Source organism: Barbus barbus (assembly GCF_936440315.1).
Source record: "Barbus barbus genome assembly, chromosome: 21".
Classification (NCBI taxonomy): Eukaryota; Metazoa; Chordata; class Actinopteri; order Cypriniformes; family Cyprinidae; genus Barbus; species Barbus barbus.
In genome coordinates this window covers 20,805,639-20,827,975 of record NC_136749.1, presented here as the reverse complement: position 1 = coordinate 20,827,975, position 22,337 = coordinate 20,805,639, and the positions used below count along the sequence as shown (strand labels likewise).

The 22,337-nt window shown below is 36.6% G+C and overlaps 1 protein-coding gene across 1 annotated transcript; it reads left to right on the top strand.

The window, feature by feature from the left end:
- Nucleotides 1-1,356: 1,356 nt before the first annotated feature.
- rspo1 (R-spondin 1) lies at nt 1,357-21,911 on the top strand. The gene is made up of 6 exons (XM_079444782.1): nt 1,357-1,811; nt 6,061-6,642; nt 10,511-10,702; nt 13,219-13,359; nt 15,168-15,377; nt 20,277-21,911. The coding sequence occupies exons 2-6, from the start codon at nt 6,546-6,548 to the stop codon at nt 20,429-20,431; spliced, it is 795 nt and encodes a 264-aa protein (XP_079300908.1). The 5' UTR covers nt 1,357-1,811; nt 6,061-6,545; the 3' UTR covers nt 20,432-21,911.
- The last annotated feature ends 426 nt before the right edge of the window (nt 21,912-22,337 follow it).

Below are 22,337 nucleotides of genomic sequence, written 5' to 3'. Positions count from 1 at the left end.
GTATCTACCTCTGTCTCCAGGCCCTCTTCCGCTACACGGGCCTGGCCCGCCATCCCTCCCCCTGTTCCAACTCTCTCTGGACTTTTGGGGTTTTTGGTGGAACGTCTGGAAGCTGTTCCTTAAAGGAGGGGTCATGTCATGAGTCCGGGCCCGGCAGTTCTTCCCTTATCCACCAGAGGTCACCATCTCCCTTCCTCCCGGACTCCACTCCTCTAAACTACACACACCTGTCACATTACACACAGCTGTCACAAACCACACACACCTACCGCATCATTCACCTGACACTCAGCATTACACCCGCAGCTGTTCCCCATTGTCACAGACTATATAGTCTCCCCCTCTCCCACCACTCTGCCTGGTTGCATTATTTGTTATTTGTAATTGTAGTTGTGATTGTATTTCTAGTGTTTGCTCTGGTCTGGGATACATGCACTGTGTTGCCGTCTCGTATCCCAGTCCGTTACTGTTTTGTTTTTTGTGCCGTGTTGGCCTGTTTGTTTCTATTAAAAGAGCGCCTTACCTGCATTTGGATCCAGACTCTGTCATTTCCACGGCACCCTCGCAGCGGTCCGTGACACCTCTTGTGCTAAAAGTCTCCATATACAGTTACAGTTTAGAATAAATAACATATTAAGCATAAAACTGAGTCATGAAAGAATTTCTTAAGAGTCAAGTAAACATTTAGCCCACCTTTTCTACCTTTGTTTTTCTGGCCTTTTACCTGTTTCAATCAGAGATCACTAATTAATGAAATGCAGTCCAGATCCAGCCTCTGAATGAGTTATCCAATCATTATTATTTTTTAAAATAAATCTATTAATAAACAAAGGTGACATAAAGACTGCATCTGAATATATAAATATACAATGAAAAGGCAAATTTAGAAGATTTTTTAAGCCACAAATGCGTTTATCCAGCAAATCAGGAAAACATTTAGCTCAGTGTCTGTGGTTTGTAGATTCTCATGCACAGCAGACAGTAAACAAGACGCTTTTGCTGATTGTCAGAACTTTGGCAAAGTTTACTTTTTATTTATTTACAAAGAATAAAATAGCCTATTCAAATATTTGAATGCACTACTTTAGTTTAAAATCAAAGTTAGGAAAGTTCCTTATTTCCCTACATATTATGAAAAATTCAAACGGTCAAAGAATAAAGATGGTCTTTGAAGGTCTCGACAGAAGTTTTTATTTATTTTGTTATTACAGATAGACGGATGGATGTTTGCCATTAATCGAACATCTAAATAAACAACATTTCGACTCAATTCCATCACAGGTTTTTTGTCTCTCAGTGTGTGTTTTTGAGGGGTGGGGCCAGCTCAACCTCCAGCACGCAGAAACGGCTCTAGATGGAGTTGGATGAAAACTTCGTGAGGTAGAAGCTCTCCGCAATGATTTGGATGCTGTCCGGAGTTTAAAAGTGGATTTATGTGGGACTTGCTTCAGAATTATGACAGAGAACCGCAAAATAAACCAGGCCTCTGTCGGCTCCATTATAAACGCAGTTCAGTGGAATTAGGGGATTTATCCTTGGGATTTTGTATTTAAAGTCATTTTTTTGTTTCTTTTCCTCTCTCCCATGCCCGCTATTGCTCAGATTACGCACTGGGACACTGATTTAAACTGTCATGACATTTTAACCGAAGTCATAGCAAGTCAAGAAGCGCTTGTCCCATAATAATCCCAGTAGGCAGTATGTTGCTCACCCGCTGGTGTCTGCTAGCAGCGCGAGGAGAAACCCATATTACAGACACATTTAGAGCCTCGCGCTCAGTGGATCAATATGAGGCACGAGATACATAATAGGTAGGTTATACGATCGGCTTACTTCATTATTTCTAGTGCATTAAAATATTGATTTACGTCTGAGAGAACGCCAAGGAATACATTTATTTTAACATCTTAAAAGCCAATTTCCTTGGACCATGACTCTAAACGCAGAACTTTTTCATTGTTCGAAAATTTACATTTTTATTATAAAATTTTTATTATCGTATTAGGCTATCTGTCGAAATGCTTAGGCGGCTGCGGAAAATCTATGTTTGATACTTCGGTTTTATTATTATCATTTTGTGATACAAAATTTTATACTTAAACTAATACTTAAACGTATTTCCCCTTCTTAAACATAATCATTATTATAATAATAAATATTAATAATATGCACCTTATTCTTAATAATTACGTTTTAAAATAAAATATTAAAAACAACAGTCATTTTTGTTATTTTTTTATATTGTATTTTAAAATGTTGATTATTAATATTAAGAAAAAACATATTGGTTATTTAGAAATATTATTATTGTAAATACAAAATATTAAACAACAATAATTATCGTCATTATTATTATTGTTAGCAGTGTTGTTGTTATTTTTCTATTTTAATGTGTTAATTCTTAATAATAATAATAAGAAGAAAATACATTTTTAGTATTGATTATTTGGAATTATTATTATTATTATTATTCAGTAATTCAGATTTCTAGACTGAAAATTTGCATTACCTAATCATTGACATGCTCTGGTGTTTGTCTCTGATTTGTTATTGAGGGCCAAATAGAAAACAAAAACAGTGACCAAGCAGCTATTTAGAGATGCTGAATGTTTAAAGATGGAGGGATATCCAAGTGTTGACCTGCCAGTTTCTAAAATCCAGATCTTATGGCTTTTAAACATCTGTTGTTCTGTGTCTGGCCCAGTGTTAGGTAATCTGGCACCAGCTTTCTGCAGTAAAACCAGTAAGTGTTGTTGAGAGGACCAGTCCAAAGGGAGAAATGACGGTATAGATATGAAGACAGGTGCAGTCTGACAGCAGCACGCCTGGTGCCAGTACACAGATTTAACAGCATCATTTACTGTCACAGACAGATATTTTGATGATGGTGCTGTGGTCCTGACTCATGGGTGCTGGCGTAGATTCACTTCAGATCAAGAGAGAATGTGATGTTCAGGGCAAAGAGGGGTCACCCTTAAGTGTGCTGAATCACATGGATTGCCGTGCTGACTGAAGACATCAGATTTATTGTACACTTTAGTCATAGTTGTTGCATGATTATCGGTTCGTTTTGTAGTTTTATGTGTTTGGCTTTCATGTATACTGAAACAATATTCCAAAAAGTACTTTATGTGCCAAATACACACTCTGTTCAACCATTTTAAACACCAGCACTAATTCTTCGTCTGCACATCACCATTTCTGATCTTGAGTGTAGTCCATAAGCTTTTATAGCAAGCCATTTGGGAGGGATGTTGAACGTTTAACTGTCTTTCCTCATTTCTTTGGGTTTCATGGAGCAGAGGATTTCCAGGGGGTCTGAGCCATTGTTCCAGAGCAGGCCAGACTGACATCCACTTTGCGTTTGCTCTGCTTTATTACAGACTCTGTTTATGGCCTGTTTACTGCTCTGACATTTTTCATGGTTCCGCCTGAACTTGCTGCCTAATGCAACGGCTCGAACATATGTTCTGTGGAGTAAGCCGGGTTGTTGGCCTTTGTCATACTAGATTGAAAACAGCAGAGTGAAGAAACAAAGTAAAACATTTGTGTATATACTGAAAAAAAGTAGAGCTGAGACCACCGGTGGGATTCCAGGTGGCCTGCGAGTTGACTGGCTGAGTAAAATAATATATAGATATCATATTATTTTTATATATTTTAGTTCATAATAAAACTTTAATATTATAGTTTATATGCATATATAAATTATGTATTTATTTAGCTGATTTATTTAATATACAGAATGAATACATAGTTCAAATTTAAGTCTAATTTTAGGTTCATTAGATGGAATGAAACAAAATAGCAGCCTAACAAATTTATAGATCAGTTGCAGAGAGTAGGTGAGAAGGAATGAAATTCAAAACTGGTTTGCTGCATGAAAAGTTTGCTAATCACTAATCTTCACTAATCTATTTTTCAGTTAATTGTTGCACTTTGCAGCTGATGCATCGGGAGAATTTACACAACAGACAATTGAATCTACTTCCTATGAAATGAAACCGAGTTTTGGTTTGTTGTATTGCTGAATGAGCGAAACAAAAGAACTGTGTATCTGCTGTCTGTTAATGGATGAGAGAGCAGAGACTTCAAACATGAAGAGCTGTCAAAGTGCCCTAAGACAAGCTCAAAGGAATAATCAGTCAGATGGTGGGGATGCCCCTCGTGTCACACTCAGGGGTTTATTTGGGAAACAAGAGTATAATTTATTAAAGATTTGCTTGGATTAGACTTAATTTTAGAGAAACATTATCGGTAAAAGAGGAAGGCTTTATGCATTGTTTTTGTTTAAATTTCTCCTTATGATTGCCATTTTTCCTGTAGATTTTATATCTCCAGATATTTTCCCTTTTTCGACTTCACCTGAGCTTCTTTTCCTCTCGCAGAACATCATCTTTTATTTTCTGGATAAATCCCCTTTCTGGTTCCAGGGCGATGGCAAATCTGTGCGTCAGACTTGACATATCTCTCCTAATTAATATTGCTGATGAGTGCTACGAATAGCAGGCAACAGGAGGTTTTGGCTCTGTTTGATAAATACGAAGAAGGTGTCGAAGACATTGGAGTATTATTCATTGTGTAAGATAAATAAACTTTGTGGAAAGAGAGGAGGTCGTAAGAAGATTCCTTCTTATTCCTTCCAGCCTGGAGAGAGATCATTGTTTTGATGTCTGATGTGCAAGATAAATATTATTTCCTTATTTTTCATTAATTTAAACCACATCCGCTACCACATCTGTGAATGTGGTTTATTAATCTTTGCTTTCACTTAGTTTTGCCACATCACTGTAACCAAATGATCCTGTTAACAAGCATTTAGCAAAGAGAAAGAGATTTTTTGTTGTTGTTGTTTGTGATATTTGTCATGCTACAATTAAACACTATTACGCTTTTCTTAATAATGTTTTACAATCGCATGACATATTTGCACAAAGTGTCCACCCGCTGTACTTTCACGCATTTGAAGTCAAATTCAAACCAAACTGAGGGAAAATCATGTTTGTCTTGCATGCTGGTTCATAAATTACAATTTATAGAGTCAGCTTCTCATTTCTGAGGAGTGCTGAATTGCTAAAATGAAATATAGATATCTGTAGAGTTTTTGTTGGCTTTTAAAAGCACTTTTTGTTGTGCTAGGAATTAACAAATAACATGATGCAAGATCCAGAGGACATGTGGCCAAATATGGCCCTGCTTTCCTGATACTTCCAGGCATGATGTCTCTCTTGCGTAAAACCAGAACGCTCATCCATTTCTGCTGAAATGTGATTAAGAATCATTATATAAACATATCTATCTGTCATAGTGAGAGGCGTAAATGTGAACGCTTTCGCTTCTTTAAGAGACATTTTTCTGTCTATTGTTTTCTGACAGATGGGGTAAACGTTTTTTTTTTTTTTCTCCATTCCATTCCATAATTTTGGATGTGCATCGACTGAAGGTTATTGTGGTATTTGTTTCTCGGTGCCCTGTTTCTGGTCGAATCAACTTTAGCTTTAGCAGCCGGATACTTCAGCTCTTGTCAGTCTTAATGGGAAATTACATTTAAAATTAAACATTTTGCTTGCTTTCCCAGCTCATGACTCTATCTGTCCAAGGAAAAAATAAGCATGGCAGGAATGTGTGGTTTAAACGGACAAAATACCAGTTTCGGGTTATGTTACTCAAACTATTGTGTACTATTTGTGCAACAAATTTAGAGCGCAGAAATGCTGAAGTTCGTTGAGAAAGAGCAGTGATAGAGATGAAAGAGTGCAGTTATGTAAGCCCTGCGTTAGGCTATTTTCTTTCCGTCGTCTATTCCTTGATTCCAAAAAGTACTTTATGACAGTTTACAGAAAATGTAAAAGTTGTTTTTAAAGTATTCCCTTTTCAAAGCATAAAATTTAAAAACTTGCATCTCTTCCCTTGGGCAAGATATTTGGACTTTCTTTTGACATGCTGACTTAACAAAGTACCGTTTTATATACATGTCTCATTGTGCTTTTCTCCCCCATTCACCCACTCATCCAACTCCCTCCTTCCCTCGCTCGCCCCTTTTTGTCTGTCTCTCCGCAGCAGATCTTGGCACTGACGGATGCGTTGTCACGTGTAGGAGTCCAGAACCTCTCTCCATCTCTCTCATTTTTTTCGGCACTCCCCCTCCTCCTCCCAGCATCTCTAATAAGACACATGCTCCTGGGCTGGGTTGCTCACTCATGTTAGGATCTCCTGGCTGCGACCGCCGCGAGCTTCTCTCTCCTCTCGGTTTCGCCCCCGGCTTCATGGGTTGAAAGGCAGATTGCGTTGTCCACAAGATCTCACCTCTCATCTTGCCCGGCTCTCCGCACCCAGAACTTCATCATTCTCATCTTCATCCTCTTGAGTGCTATGGGTTGTTCTCCAAACATGTACGGACTTGCAGCAGCAGAGGCCTCCAGCCAAGGGCGTCGCGGCCGGCTGTAGTCGACTTTGTTCCACCTGCCACAGCGTGAAAGGGGCCTCCCTCAGCTGTGATCTGTCTGCCTGCAGGCGGGACCCAGCGTGACTGGGCAGCAGGGACTATGCATTTGGGACTGGTGGCGCTGGCAGTTGTCTTCCTCAGCTCCATGGGTCACGGCGATAACCTCAAGGCCTCCAAAGAAAGAAGACAGAAACGAAGTGAGTGCTGATGTCTCTTTCTGTCTCTTTCTTAAGGTCACATCATCAGATAGCTCTCTGTCCCCACATAAAAGACACAATGCAATATTTCACGTCTGTTCCTATTATTTGTGGCTCATTAGAGCATTTCTGAGTTCCTTGGAATGTTTTTTTTTCAGCCAGTTTTGTGGGGTATTGCTTGTGTAGAACCTGTTCTGTTGCTTTTAATAGCAACTTTGCTTTTTAAGGGTAAGTTATAAATGAGCATGTTATGTTCCTAAGCATGGCCAAATTTCACTCATTAGTTGTTGTTTTTTTTGCCTGAATACAAATATAATGACTAACACACTACATTTTTTTGTAATTTGTCTCTTACCTTTTTATGACTTTTTGTTTTTCGTCTTTTTGGTTAGTTTTGAAACTCACACGCACACCAGAACTCACTCTGAAATATTGCATAAATTCTCTTATGTGTAAGAGAGCTCTGACATAGAATTACTGTTTCTTATTTGAAAGTACACATTTATGTTAATTGAAAGTGGCTTGTCTTATTTTTTTGTTTAGTGTACTGCTATCAAATATTCTTTAAGTAAATACTTCATTCAGTGTAATGTTAAAAAGTCAACCTGATGATCAAATCAATAGTTTTTTTTTTATCCTAATCTGAATTTAAGAGTTGAGATTGTCATTATTCAGTGTAAATTGTACATTGACCACTGCTGGCAGTGTTGAGGAGTGTACAGCCTCCTCTACAGGAGATTGTAGGTAAAACTACATTGGCTGTGAATGAATATGCATTGCATTTGCTACTGGTTAGACTGCATTTATTTAACTTTGTTATTAAGAGACAATAGTATTTTTTACATTTATACACCAGCCAGAAACTATAAGCAACAAAACAAATATATATTTTGTTGTGCGAGTTATTGCAGGTAGCTAAAGCTAAAGATCATGTAGCACAAGGAAGTACAAATCAAAACCAAATGCCAGAATGTAAAGCTATCTGAGGAGAAATAAACAGTGAGTTACTTGGTGAAATAAATCTGCTGATGCTTCACAATCTGTTAAGACTTCTTGACCTCACTGTAAGCTCGTCTGACCAGTGCTTCTTGATGGCGGAGTTTTCTAGCAGTTTTATCAACAAAATGAAAGCAAACACCTCTGACAGCTGTTTTTATACAAGTGACTGATCAGCAGTCACGCTGCTTTTTTGTCTCCCTCTAAAATATCCAAACCATTTCAGCAAAGCGTCTAATATTTCATTTTGTCTAAGTGTTTATTTTTGCCCGTTATAAACTATTTTAAATTATGATACCACTCTGTACATTCGTTTTATGGCAAGGTGCCTGTCGCGTCAGAAGGGGATTCAGCTATCTGCTCACTCATGTGCATTGCAAAAATATTTTTAATCAGTATTTTTGCCCCATTTTTCCACTAAAAAGTCTAAACATCCTTTAAATATGATAAATTTACATTTAAAATTGTGTAAGCAATAAGATCTGTTTGCAGGGAATACATTTTGATTTACGTTTATTTCCCTTAACCCATTAGCAAAATGTATTTCTTGCTAGGTAAATTTTGCTAGGCTAATGTTTTAAACAAGACTAAATGTATTTGCTAGTGGATAAGAAAATGACATAAATTAAATATAATAAAGATATATTCTCTGAAAACAAGTCTGATGCGGGATATTTAGATTTTCTTGAATCAGTGAATGTGACAGATGTAGCCTTGTTTATTGAACTGTAGTTCCTCAAAACGTTGCTGATGAAGACTTATTACTGCTTTCTGTGAAATCATCTAAATGCAAAATTCTGTTTTGTTCCTCCATGAGGTTTAGGTCATTGTAAACCAGCCACATTCTAGGCAACTCCTGTAGGGATTTAGGTTTTTTTCACACTTACTTGTTAATGAAGTGGAAAGCTTTTATATTTTAATGTACAATTCATCACCACACCTAATGTTTCTCGGGGATAGCAAAATAGTTTCATGTTATTCGACTGGATAAAATGACTCATTTTATGGTTTCAAGGGGGAAACGCATGAGTGTGAGCTGCAAAAATGTTTTTGGTCACACTTTATATTCGGTGGCCTTAACTACTATGTACTTACATAAAAAATAAGTACAATATACTTATTGTGGTCATATTGTATCGCAAAACACTTTTGCTGCTATTGAGGGGGATACGGGTAAGGTTAGGGACAGGTTTGGTGGTCTGGGTAGGTTTAAGCGTGGGTTAAGGTGTAAGGGATTGGTCAGCAGAGTAATTATAAATGTAATTACAGAAATTAATTACAGATATAACTACATATAGGTATTTTTTTTAATATAAGTACAATGTAAAAACATGTATGTACACAATAAGTGCATTGTATCAAATTATTACTTTAAATGTAAGTACATAGTAGTTAAGGCCACCCAATATAAGAAATGCAAAAATGCAATACAAATAACCTGAAAGAGCAAGATGTGTACACATTCTTACAGTTTGATATGTTCTTCAAGTATATTTTAAGACCAGTTTTAAATAGTTCAAATCAAGGACTCTTTCTAGCCCAGATTCTGAGGGAAAAAAAGCATTTTTTTCTTCTTGGACAGTGCTGTCAAGTTCAGGTTGGAAAGATTTATTAGAACTAGTGAATGACCATTGATAGGAACGCAGGCAGAAGTTATACACTGTGCTGAGCCAGATGTCCAATCCTATGGATTGATCCATTATGTCTAATGATGTCCTTACTATATTGACTACTTTTTCACTTCTGGGAAATTTTCGATTCTCTGCTAATAAATTACCATTAGATTGGAGGGTTTTGTAAGTTGTATGATGATTTCACTGTAGGTTTGTTCATAAAAAGGTCTTATTTATTATGTGCACTTTCTGTCATCTTTCCCTTGAAAAGGCAAATCCAAAGAGAAGGTGCAAGGTAAATCAAATCTGCTACTTAATAGACCCGTGCAAAACAATCATTAATATCCGTCATTTATAATTCTAGTTTCATATTTATTGTTCGTGCTGAGAGAACTTTTCATTTATTTCACCTGTGGAAAGGAAAGCAGTAATCGGATAAAGGACACCCCATTGCCTGAAAACGAACCACTTGTAATAATCTTTTTATGGACTTTTTTGGTGCCTTTTCAGCTGAACCCACTAGGGAGTCCTTGCTACTAAATATTAATGGTAGATTAATATTGATATTAGTGGCTAAAAGCTATTTGTTTCAGTTTGATGGATGAGATTATGTGATCTAATAGTTATTTTATGTTCTCCAGTAAAAATATGTAAATGTAAGGGTTGTATTTATCCATTACGTTGCATCACTTACTGTACTAACATCTTATTTACAATGGGATGCCGTTTTAACACTTTTCAGCACAGAGATTGATTGCCCTGTGAGAGTGTATATTTAGAGGGAATGCTACACACATAGACCCGTAAATTATAGCAGATGACCGTAGTTTTGACTCAAGTCAGCCTACCAGGAACAGGATGTGCACTCTGACATGTTTTCGGAGTAATCGTTTATTTCTTCTTGGCCTCAAACGCAGAAAATCTGTCTATCTATCTGTATGTCTATCTATCTGTCTATCTATCTGTCTATCGGTCTGTTGTCTGTCTTTCTTTGAATGATAGAATGAGTTTATTTATCTTGATATTTAGAGGTGAAGGTAAACTCATCTTGGTTGTTTATTCAAAGGCTGCAGGTTCAAATCCAGGTAGCAGTGGCTGGAAAGTGACATTGTAATCAAGCTGTCTAATCCCGTGGAAAGCACAAAGCTAGTTTACTTAACTAGTCATTGTAAGCACTTGGGATTACAGAGGGTCTTCTAAACTGTAAGGAAATGCTGCCAGTATCACGCTCACTCCGATTTCTCTTTTTCTTCCATCAGTAAGCACTGAAGTACCACCATCGTGCTCGAATGGCTGTGAACACTGCTCAGAGTACAACGGCTGTCTTAAATGTCGACCCCGGCTCTTCATCCTTCTGGAGCGGAATGACATCCGTCAGATAGGCATTTGTCTCGCTGCCTGTCCTGTTGGATATTATGGCATTCGAAATCGTGATATGAACAAATGCACACGTGAGTCTTTGCTCTACTGATGTATTTTCCTAGTTTCAAAACTGTAAATAAGTTGGAGATAATAAGGTAACCTGTGCCAATCAGCATATTAAAATGATTTCTGAAAGATCATGTGACAGTGAAGACTGATGATAAATGACATGAAAAAATATATATTAATTTATTTTCCATTATATATAAAAATAGAGCATTTTAAATTGGAAAAATGTTAATGTTTTTATATATGTATTCTTTAGATGTATTTGCATAAAAAACAATAGCCGTGTATGTTATCACATAACAAAAGTGAATTATCTGAACAGCACAGCATCATAAAATGACCTTCCTTAGCCCATTTGCAAGACTTTAACATCAGTTGTACAGTGTTTAACATCATTGGAATGATGGCACAAATTGTGCCATTATGAAACAAACAATCACATTATTCACCACATTCATTAATACCGTAACCACCAATGACATTAAACTAGTGCATCTGACCCGTGGATGCCAAATGCTGAGATCTGTTTTCTCTTACTCTGTGGGTGAAAAACAGGGTCGGGGGATGTAATGCAAAGCAAAACATTGGTAATACGCGGCTGTTTGTCTGTTTCTTCTAGGAAGTCTGTGTTATTATTGTAGGCTGTAAATGCAGAGTTCAAGCCATATTTATTCTAAGCCATATTTCTCGGTCTTTCTATGCAAACCCTACGCAAAAAGCATAATGAGGACTTACCTTTAATCATCCTCTTTGTTTTAACAGTGCGCTCTCTAGGTTTCAGCCAGAGACTCGGCGGCCTGTTCCCATCATGTGCGTGAGCAGTTTTACAGTGATAAAGGCAAAGCAGGGGATAACTGTGAATAAACAAGGAAATACCTCTCGTAAATTGATTGGTGGTACCTCTTTACTCCTGTTGTGGGAGGAAATTAATAGCTTTATTTGAGCCTTTTCTAACTTCAGCCTACCAGAGCTTTTCCAGTTGTAAATTGAACGTCCTGCTCCATTTTCAAGCATGTTTTGATAGCCAATTAGTGTGAACCACAGCTTGGAGTCATTATATTTTGTTATAGGAAGAAAATACTTTTGTTACCAAGATACACTCTTGCATCACTCCGCCTAATACCTCTCAGATGGTTCTGATTTAAACTTTCATTCTAGATAACCTTTAAATTTAAATGTTAGCATCAAGGGAAGTGAGAAATTAGTGGAGCACTGTTTTTATTTCACAACCCTCTGGAGCCTTTAATTCATCATTTCTTGACTGTATACTTTACACTTGCTTTGAAATACCACATGCAGCTGTCCGCTTGTTAGCTTAATTATTTTTATGACCCACACATTGAGACCAAAATACGTCGTATCCACAGGTGTCGACTCCAAATCGCTGCGGACATCAACATTTCCCTCTGACGTGTTCGTTTCTTTCTCGTTTTGAGTGTTTTTGTCCTGTTTTGAAAGACGGCTGTGCATGCGAATCCCTCCTTCATCTCAGGCCTCTGAGTGTCTGCCCCGTTGCAATTATTCAATCAGCTTCGTGCATTTGATTTGTCTCCAGATCCCCATGATGTCTTGTTAACAACATTTGTCTTGCATTAAGGGTGCATTTGTAAATTCTTGAGTGCAAAAGAATTTGCTCCAAACATTACTAATTTAGTTGTCAGGCATTTAAAGTAGTAATTGAGAGCAGAGGTTATTACAAAAAAACACGGCTCAAGTATGTTGTTAGGCCTTCTTCTGCTTTTGGCCGGGACCAACGATATCTGAGATATCTGTGTGCTGCTGCTCTGAGAATGTCCAAGGTATTCGAACGGAAATTTAAGAACCTTATTTTTGCACATTTTCGCGTATGTCACGGCAATTTAGCTTTGAAATCTGTTTTGCGAAATTATTTGCAGTCTCTCTCGATTTAAAGTTCAATCTGTGTCAGTCAGGAGAAAAAAAGGGATTTAAAATCACATAATAATCAGTTTTAGGATTTCAAACATTTTAAAACAAAGAAATATGACCTAAAATGAGAACATGTGCTCATGCTTCCACTGAAGTACTTTGAAACATCTCAAATCATTCTGGATGACATGATCATAAGGTTTTAGACTTTTGGACCTCACTGTAAACCCTTTCAGGATTTATCCAAAATAACCAAAAGAAAAGAGTGAGATTTATAGTTAAGAACTAGATCCCCTGTTTATCAAAATGAGATAATTATGATCATTTTGAAGGGGTTATGGGTGGGGAAGTGGATTCTGTTTCATTTGGTAGGTGTCTGGTTTTCATTCTGCCAAAATCCACAATTGTCCCCAATTTGAGGCAGTTTGTAAGTTTGATCAAAGACGGCAGGCTTATAATGAGACAGAGGTGTGCGGAAACCTTGACATTCTTGAACTCACTACTTTTTGGGTAAGAAACTCTAAGAGCCATAATAATAAGTCACCAGATTGGTGGTCCACTTGTTCAATGTCAAAAATAAGCACACTTATTGAAATAAAATGTTTTTGTAAAATCAACATGTAACTGTTATTGTCTTTCTTTATTTCAGAATGTAAAATAGAAAACTGTGAGGCATGTTTTAGCCGAAACTTTTGCACAAAATGTAAGGAGGGCCTGTACTCACACAGAGGGCGGTGTTTCTCCAGCTGTCCTGAAGGATTCACCGTCAATGGCACCATGGAGTGTGTAGGTGAGTGAGCTGCGCAAGCCATGGATTTACAACATTATACTTGTATAAGGTTGTTTCAGTTCTAATATGTTGTACAACAGCATTTTCTAGTATAAATTGCTTATGTATCTTTTTCAGTCATAGGAAAAATGAGTGCCTAGGTGCCATTTTAGGACACCGATTTGTAACAAATTTCTGTTAGATTTTATCAGCAAAACTCAACAGCAATTTCCTACCTCATTTTAATTTTTTTGTCATTTAAAATGACACAATGACACAATTTTTGGAGTTAAAAGAAATTATTATTTTATCCCTGGACCACAAAACCAGTCATAAGGGTATGATGATATGATGATATGGTATGATTCATTTTCTGAAATTGAGACTTATCTTAAAGCTGAATAAATAAGCTTTCCGTTGATGTATGGTTTGTTAGGATAGGACATTATTTGGCTGAGATACAACTATATGAATATCTGGAATCTGAGGGTGTAAAAAATTAGAAAATCACCTTTAAAGTTGTCCAAATGAAGTTCTTAGCAATGCATATTACTAATTAAAAATTAAGCTTTGATATATTTACGGTAGGAAATTTACAAAATATATTCATGGAACATGATCTTTACTTAATATCCTAATGATTTCTGGCATAAAAGTAGATAAAAATCGATCATTTTGACTCATGGAGTGTATTTTTGGCAATTGCTACAAATATACCCGTGCGACTTAAGACTGGTTTTGTGGTCACATATAAAGGTTTATTGTATTAAAATACACTATCATCACACAACAGTATCATATTTTATATCAGAATCTGATCTGGTTTTATTTTGTATATAGCCAGTATATAAGGGTTTTGGTTTAGTGCATGTCATCAGATGTTGTGGGCACATGGTACTTAAGAACTAGATCCCCTGTTTATCAAAATGAGATAATTTTGTCATTCATCAATCATTCAGTCAATCCATAATCAGTTGTTGTGACTCAGTTATGCTGATGGAATGATAAAACTGGAAACTTCTCGGATACCTTGTACTTTTTTATTTCCTTCAATCTTCCTTTTTCTGTGGTTTCTCAATCGTTGTTGAGAGGAACGTTGGCAAAAGGCCTGTTGGATGATAAGGGGTTTTATTGATTTCTTTTGAAAATATTTCTGTCAGAAGCAAGCAAACACAGCACTAATAGCATTACTCGCAATGGTGGTGCTGGCTCCTCCAGGCTATTTGGCCTTTAAATGGGGAGCCTTGACTTCCAGTGTGATATTTTGACAAAGCTTATGATGCCTCATCTGCGTCAATGGTCAGTCCACCACTTTGTTATGTGTATTTTTCAGTCTGTGATAGTTTTTGGCAGAGATAAGTTCCCTTTGACCGTCCTGCACCCAAACACTTTAGACTGAAAAAAAACTGGATACTTAGAAAAGACTTGAAAACTGCTTGAAACCACTCAATGCAATTGGAAGTCTGGAGCTTGACAGCTTGTCATTACGTTAAATAAAAATGGAGCCTACCTCATACAATCATAAGACATGCTCTGCTTTTAAGCAAAATGTAATTGGAAAATGTGAGTGATGCTGGATTTTAGCAGTCTGAATCTCCGCTGTGAATTCTTTGGGGTTTCCTAATGCAATTTCTTCAACTTTTGTTTGGAGGAACTTGTTTCTCAGACCCCTTTCCAGAGGAACAAAATGTACAAACCCCAAGCAATTTCTGTCTTTTCCCTATTGTCTGAAAATATAGTAAATTGTGTAATTGGTATATACTAGATTCATTCTAAAAAACTGGTTATTCTGTTTTTTTTGCTTGTTTTTTTTTATGTCTGTGTTGCAGTCCAATGTGATCTAAGTGAGTGGAGTCCGTGGGGCCTTTGCATGAAGAAGAACAAAACATGTGGCTTTAAAAAGGGTAACCAGACCCGTACCAGGGAGCCCTTACAGCTTTCAAGTCCTGCCACTTCCACAGGGGCCGCTCCTCCCTCGGGCTGCGTCCCAGAGACACAGACCCAAAGATGCACCGTGCAGAAAAAGATCCCTTGCAAAGGTAAATCAGAGAAAGAACAACACAAAAATGTTGGAAAGTGGATGGATAGGAAATGCTTTTGCTGAAAGGAATACGTGAAATCTGTTATCCCACTTCAATACACATGTTTGCAAATTACAGATTTGTTGATTTATTGATCATTTATCATTTTTGGCCACTCGGAAAAACATGTAAACAGTCTCCTGGAACTAATTTGATTTAATTTATTTACCGTTTTTGACATAATACGGTGTAAATAAATCCTCGAGTGTTCCCAATAAATAAACAGAAGCCCAGCTGGTTTGTAATCTTTTCGTCGCTGGCTGCGGATCTGAGGGTGGCTTTTTGTTTGTTGCTTTAACTTACTGGAAAGTGAGGTTAATATGCTGCTCTAGCTCTCGAGCGAGAACGAAATGTTAGTGGACCTGTTGGCTGTAATCTGTTCGTAAAAGTCTGAATATGTTTCTCTTGACCATTATACTCTCCTGAATGGCTTGTGTAGATTTCAGCCTAGAATATCGAAGTTTGCATGGAAGAAAACAGAGGTTTACAGTATGAGCCTACAAAAAAAGCTTTTAATGACCCAAACAAGCATTTTCAGTACATTGGTTAATTGAGTGGTTACACCATCGTTCGAAAGTTTCGGGTCAGTTTTTTTTTTTTTCTGAAATAAATTTTACAATTACTCAGCAGGGATGCATTAAAATTATTTTGAATTTTTTACATTATTACAAAAAGATATTGCAAATAAATGCTGTCCTTTATAGCTTTCTATTAATCAAAGATGAAAAAATGTCAAGGTTTACACAAAAATAAAATAAATAACAAAACATTAAGCAGCACAACTGTTTTCAGCTTTCCCATCACAGTAATAAATTACATTTGAAAATAAAATAACAAACAGTTATTTTAAATTCTAATAATATTTCAAAATATAACAGTTTTTACAGTATTTTTGATCAAATGCATTTAGCCTTGGTGAGCATACTTTCAAAAACATTTTAAAAAGTCTTTAAACTTTTTTCAATTTCTTACAACATTATATATATACAGTATATATAAATGGTTCTTAAAGTATGCATAAGTAATATAGAAGGAATCGTTTGCCCAAAGTAAAAACCTTTGTGCTGCTTTAAACCTGAATGACATTTTTATCCATGAAAAACAAGGATGACAAGATTATCGTAACTGTCAAGGTTAAAAGCACATAAAAGTATGATACACAGTCATTATAATTTGTATGCTATATTCCTGAAGTCAATCAGTTACTTTGTGTGAAGACTGAAGTTTATTGCACTCCCTAATTTTCAAATCTAGCATGCATACAAGAAAGTGAGTCAGTGGACCTTACTGGATCTCGCATTTGTTGTCAACGTGATAGTTTTTAATGTCAGCAGGTGATTTTAAGACTCTCCCACACACTAGAAGTCTCCCACACTTTGATAACCACTGGGCTTTTCAAAAATAAAAATACCTCATTTGCTCAGATTGTTTTCATGAATGTTTCATGAAATTTACAACTGAATAGTTAACAGCAGACCTTGCAATGTCAATGCCAATTCAGAAATCAATCCAGGCTAATAAAAAGTGTTTGTGTGATTGTAATTGCTTTTACTCATAGTCTATTTTTGTATTTTCTCTTTTATGTCTTCCAATATACGTACATCTCCTTTAATTTAATCAAGCGATTCATATCAGTTTAGGAAACTGCATGATTCACGACTCAATCTAAGCTAATCGTAGCATCACGCTTTGAGTGGTTCTTAAAATAAACACCCGAACATACCTTCTAGCGCGCTTAGTTGACTTCACACTGTTGAGAAACAGTGCGTTCCTGGAAATGACATCTTATTCTGTGCGAACAGCCTCACAAGATCAAGCACTCGCTGTTCTTCTGTCGGGAGAAGTAGGCTCCATGCTTTGCTGGACTAGGTGTGACAGCGCCATTTGAGAAATGAGAGGCAAATTTACTCTGCATGACGCCTGTATTTGTGGAAAGAATTTCCACCCAGGGTCCATAAGAATAATTAACAGTGAAATATTATAAACTGCCCCATAAAAGTGCTATGTGGCCTGCCAAATTTCTAAACTTAGAGAGTCCACTTGTCGGAAAAGCTTTTGGAGAGAGAGCGAGCTATGGTGAACTAATAGGCCTGGACACATGTAAAGTCATTTGTTTGTAGTTCAGTCTGATAATATCATGCTTTCCCTAACTGTGTTGAGATCAGTTATGTGCTGGCTGGAGTCAAAACATGTTTTTCGCCAGAAAAGCAAAGCAACACCACCCACTTCTCAGGGCGAAAAGAATTAATGCAGCTCAGGTATCAAAAAACTCATAGGTTATGTGTTGCATGACCCGATTGCCCTCTTTTTTTCTCGTGCTAAATTAGCAAGGCTGTGAATACATCTGCAGGAATTGGCTGACGGGGCTGCTGTAAAAATCACAGGGGGCAATGCTTGTATAACACCGGTGATTTACTGGTCTGCAGATCTCACGCTTTGTGTTGATTTTGCCAAGCCCCCCCACTTCTCTTCCCCTTCCTGTAGCTTAATAAACGTCTTTGCACGAAAACCGAATACACTAAAAGCGTGATTGCCTTTGTCAGTCAATGGTGTTTAGGTTGGATTGAGCAGCGCTGTAATTATTGCTGTCATAAATGAATGGATCCTCCCCAAGCGCTCTTACCGCTTTATCAAAGCTAACAAGTCTCCTCCATGTGGATCCAAAGTTTAAAGCTTTATTTCCTTCCATGTTTTTTCATTTCACCTCGGTTTTAAAATCGTGATTAACTGACACTCGAGTAGAGGCATTCTGTAAACTCAAAGCCTTTGAATTCTTCACACGGGATTGCTGTTCTCAAAGCAATGGATACTAAACAATACAATTGTGCTAGACTTGTTTTGTTTTATTTGTGGAAAACTTCAGCAATCATCTCACTGATAAGACTGTGATTCGCTTTGATACAATATATACACCATTTATCTCTGCTCCTCTAATCTCATTGGACGAATCTGGGAAGTTAACTGCAAGTGATTTTATGAGTGATGAATGAGTCAGTGAATCATTCATTAAAATGATTTGTTCAAAACACACTGATTCATTCAGGAACCAAACAAGTGACTCATTGCGTTCCATTCGGAAGGGCTCATCCCAGTTCCTTCGAAATCCCTTCTGTTACTTGCAACGCGCTTTGCGTCATTTTTATTAGCCAATAAAGGAGGCACCATTGCACAATTAAACTTGTGCAAAGAATATTGGAAGTCTCTCATTCTGGAGGGCCCTTTGAAGTGGCCAGTTTTATGCATCCAATATGGCATTTGTGATTGTTCTCGCTCTAAATTGGCCGTCATAAGTGGATTTAGTCTTTGAGTGAGTTGTTGAATCATTAAATTGGCTGATTTGTTCAAAACATACTCATTCATTGTTGTACAAAGCAATCAAATGTCTTCACAAGTTAGTCACTGAACCATTCATCCAACTGACTTGTTCAAAACATGTTACTGATTTGTTGAGTCATTGACTTGTTCACTCAACCGATTTGCTCAAAAACAGTAATCGAAACACCACTACTGTGTGTTACTCTGAAATGCACAGCGCTCTACTTTGGCTTTGTTTGAATTTTCGTTAGTGGAGCAAAACAAACTAAATATTGGGCCATATTGTGTCAAGTAATGTATTATTACAATATTAACCTCTTGTTTATTGATCTGGTGTATAAAAGCAGTACTCTCAAAAAAAGTTCTGAATAGTGTTTGCGATTATCTGCAGTGAAAAACAGTACAACCGCACACTTTCTCTTTTAATATTGTGGAAATATTCAGTTGTTGACGCTTCAATCATGTAACAGGCATCATTACAAACAACGTCGTCATATCTTTGATATAGGCTTAATATATATAGCAAAAAGAACTGGCGTTTGTGCTTTACAGGCCTTGGCAGTTCTGTTAAATAAACTAAGGGAATGCTAATTATTGCTTGTTTTGTTGTTAGAATAAAGTCCATTAAACTCTTTAATGTTTGCCAAAGAAAGTTGTCTTTTATATGATGATGCCATTTCAAGTCAAAAAATCTGTCAAAGTGTTTGTTTGCATCATTTCCATTCTATTTTTAATCATGTGTTTTATGTAGAAACAAATGGAACAGTTTGTGTTAAAACATCAGGGCCTTGAGATGAGCAGAGAGCCAATTTCAGGAGTCGCAGAGTGGCTGTGTTTGTGGCGCATGTTATCAAGTGGAGAGTGAATGCTCTCCAGCACCAAATGAGTGTTGACTTTGGTTTCCAGGGAACACTGAGACTCACAACACTAACTTCATAACAAATATCAGTCAGTCTGGAGGCCCTGACTCCCCCTTGTAGTAGTGCAAGTGAGGATGATGGGAAACGAACCAGCCTGTGTTTTTTTTTTTGGACTGTATTTTTTTGGACAGTTCAGCATGACGTTATCTGTATTTATGTGAAACGTTTATGCATTTTTGTTTATTTGGATATATGCTTAAATATACACCGCTTTAGAAATATATATTTTTTATGAATCATTTACATTCACAATAATCTGTTTAGCTATGTTTTACTATTATAAATATAGATATTTTTCTAATTTACTTAAAATACAAAATTGCATTTGTGTTAAAGCTTAATTGTATATCTAGAATTAAGTTAGTCAATGAAATTTGTTCTTTTTTAAAATAAAAAAATATAAATTGAATAAAATTTAGTGAGGTTTATTCTGAAAACAAGAACTAAATAATAAAGAAAAAGAAAAAGGCTCTGCCAAAGGGATCAGAAATGTCTTAAAATGTATATTTTTTGTTTTGCTTTGTTTCTTAAGTACATTTACATTGTTTTAAATACTTTTTTACTTTTAAAACAATTAAATAATACATCTTGGGTTTTCTAATTGCAATTTTCTTTTATTCAGGTGAAACTAAGAAGAATCCGCAAAATCGTGGAGAAAAAAATGGCAAGAACCGCGGACGAGACTCCAAAGAAAGTGGCAAAGGGGGCAACAAGAAAAAAAAGACCCCGAACCGGTCCACCACTGTCCCCACCATTACAACGAGCATGGTGACCTAATCTTATGGTGGTATTAGGTGGGCCTAAGAAAGGAGAATGCCTGGCCCATCTTTGCTGGCTGAAGACAAACAGTTTTTGATTGTGACAATATCAAAATTATGCAAAAAATTTAAAAAAGGAATAACGCTGCTACACATAAAACATGCTCAATGAGAACTGGAGGATTGCTGTACTGAATAATGAACTGTGTGAATTGAGTAAAGTTTGAGGGAACCAAGGATAGGTTGGTTAGTCTCATGCTATTTGGAAGCATCCAGAAAGACTGTGCGCTGTGCGTGTGCAGGGTCATCTTTTTGTAAGCCTTCCCACAGGAAACAACATTGTTTGTGGTTGGCGAAATGTTCCATATGTTCCTCTTTAGACCTATTGGAAAGGCTTCTGAATTATAGACATCACTGCAAATGAGGCCCTCCGTCCTAACATTGCTTAAAGAACATCTAAAATACATTAGAATCTCTTGTGGTTCACCTAATCCAGCTGTAATCACATTGTTTTTTCTCCAGAGTTGGATCTCCTTATGTTCGTGACAGGTAGCAAACAGTCTGGAGTCTGTCTGTGAGTCTGTCTCAGAGTGAAAAGAGTTTTTTTTTCTTTCTTTTTTTTAAAAGTGCTTTTTTATATGTTTTTTTCTGTTGTTTATAACAAAAGAAGGCACTGGAACTGATATTGTGGTTTACAGAGAGAGAATGTGGAGAAAGAAGAACTTTAATGATGATGAACTATCCAAAAATGCAAAAAGTGTTATTTTAAATCTACAGACAAAGCACTTATAACTATGTAAAATAAAAGTCTTTCGATTAGGGGAAAATAAATGCAGTATTTTCTGCACAGAAAGCAGCAATAATATGAGGAATGTACAGTGTTGAAGTATGTTTATGAAAGTTTGTGTGTGTGTGTGCGTCAGATGTGTTGTGTGTTTTTGAATCTGTGTTCTTGTGTGCACCTTTATGTTGTGAAGCGAGGGGAAGAGAGAGGTCAACAGAAGTCTACAGTATTGTGTGACCAAGCCATTGAGGAACTAAACCAGCATAATGCTTAAACTGCATTGATTATACGCTTTATAGGTTTTTCATTGCTCAGTTATCATGGTTCAAATATACAATATATCACATCATTCATAACGTTTTGCAAAATACAGTATCAGTATCTGAGGAAGTGATGCTGTACATCATACAGTTATCTACATGTAGCATCCAGTCACACTTTTCTTAGTCTGTTTGTTTTCCATAGCCTGCTGACCAGAGCTGCATTTTTCAAAAACAGAAGTGGATTGTAGAGACCACTGGTGCTTATGGTTTTTATGATCTATAGGCTTATGATGCTTTTGGGAAATGCAGCCCAGATCAGTGGGTGTTCACCATATACACCCCTAATGAGAATTATAACACTGAAAATGTCAGCTTCCGTTAATCTTGATGCAATATACTTATTGTTATTGTATATCTATTTCTATAAAAGTCTACAAGGTAAATAAACATCTAAATAAACATTGGTTTCTGTTTCTAAATGTTTTTGTTTAAATGTATATTTGTATGGAAGGCCAGGGCTAGTTGTCTGTCTGTCTATCTATCTATCTATCTATCTATCTATCTATCTATCTATCTATCTATCTATCTATCTATCTATCTATCTATCTATCTATCTATCTATCTATCTATCTGTGTGTGTGTGTGTGTGTGTGTGCGCGCTTTTCAGGACATTTTTTAAATAGTCATGGGTAAGTTGTGACATTTTTTTATATCACGAATTGACAAATTCATGATAAAAAATTACTACAAAATTTGTCAGCTTAAGCAGTGTTTTAAGATTTGTGTACATCACCTTTTACATTTTTGGCGTTATATGATTTCTTTTTAGCATTTTGTAATTGTTACACAGGTTAAATTTTGCTGAAAGCCTCTATTAG

Excerpts from the sequence above, each read along its gene's own strand:
- rspo1 (XM_079444782.1), top strand. The coding sequence starts at position 6,546 with ATGCATTTGGGACTGGTGGCGCTGGCAGTTGTCTTCCTCAGCTCCATG. Across the intron at positions 10,703-13,218 it reads TGATATGAACAAATGCACAC|AATGTAAAATAGAAAACTGT; the intron begins GTGAGTCTTTGC and ends TCTTTATTTCAG. Across the intron at positions 13,360-15,167 it reads TGGCACCATGGAGTGTGTAG|TCCAATGTGATCTAAGTGAG; the intron begins GTGAGTGAGCTG and ends TCTGTGTTGCAG.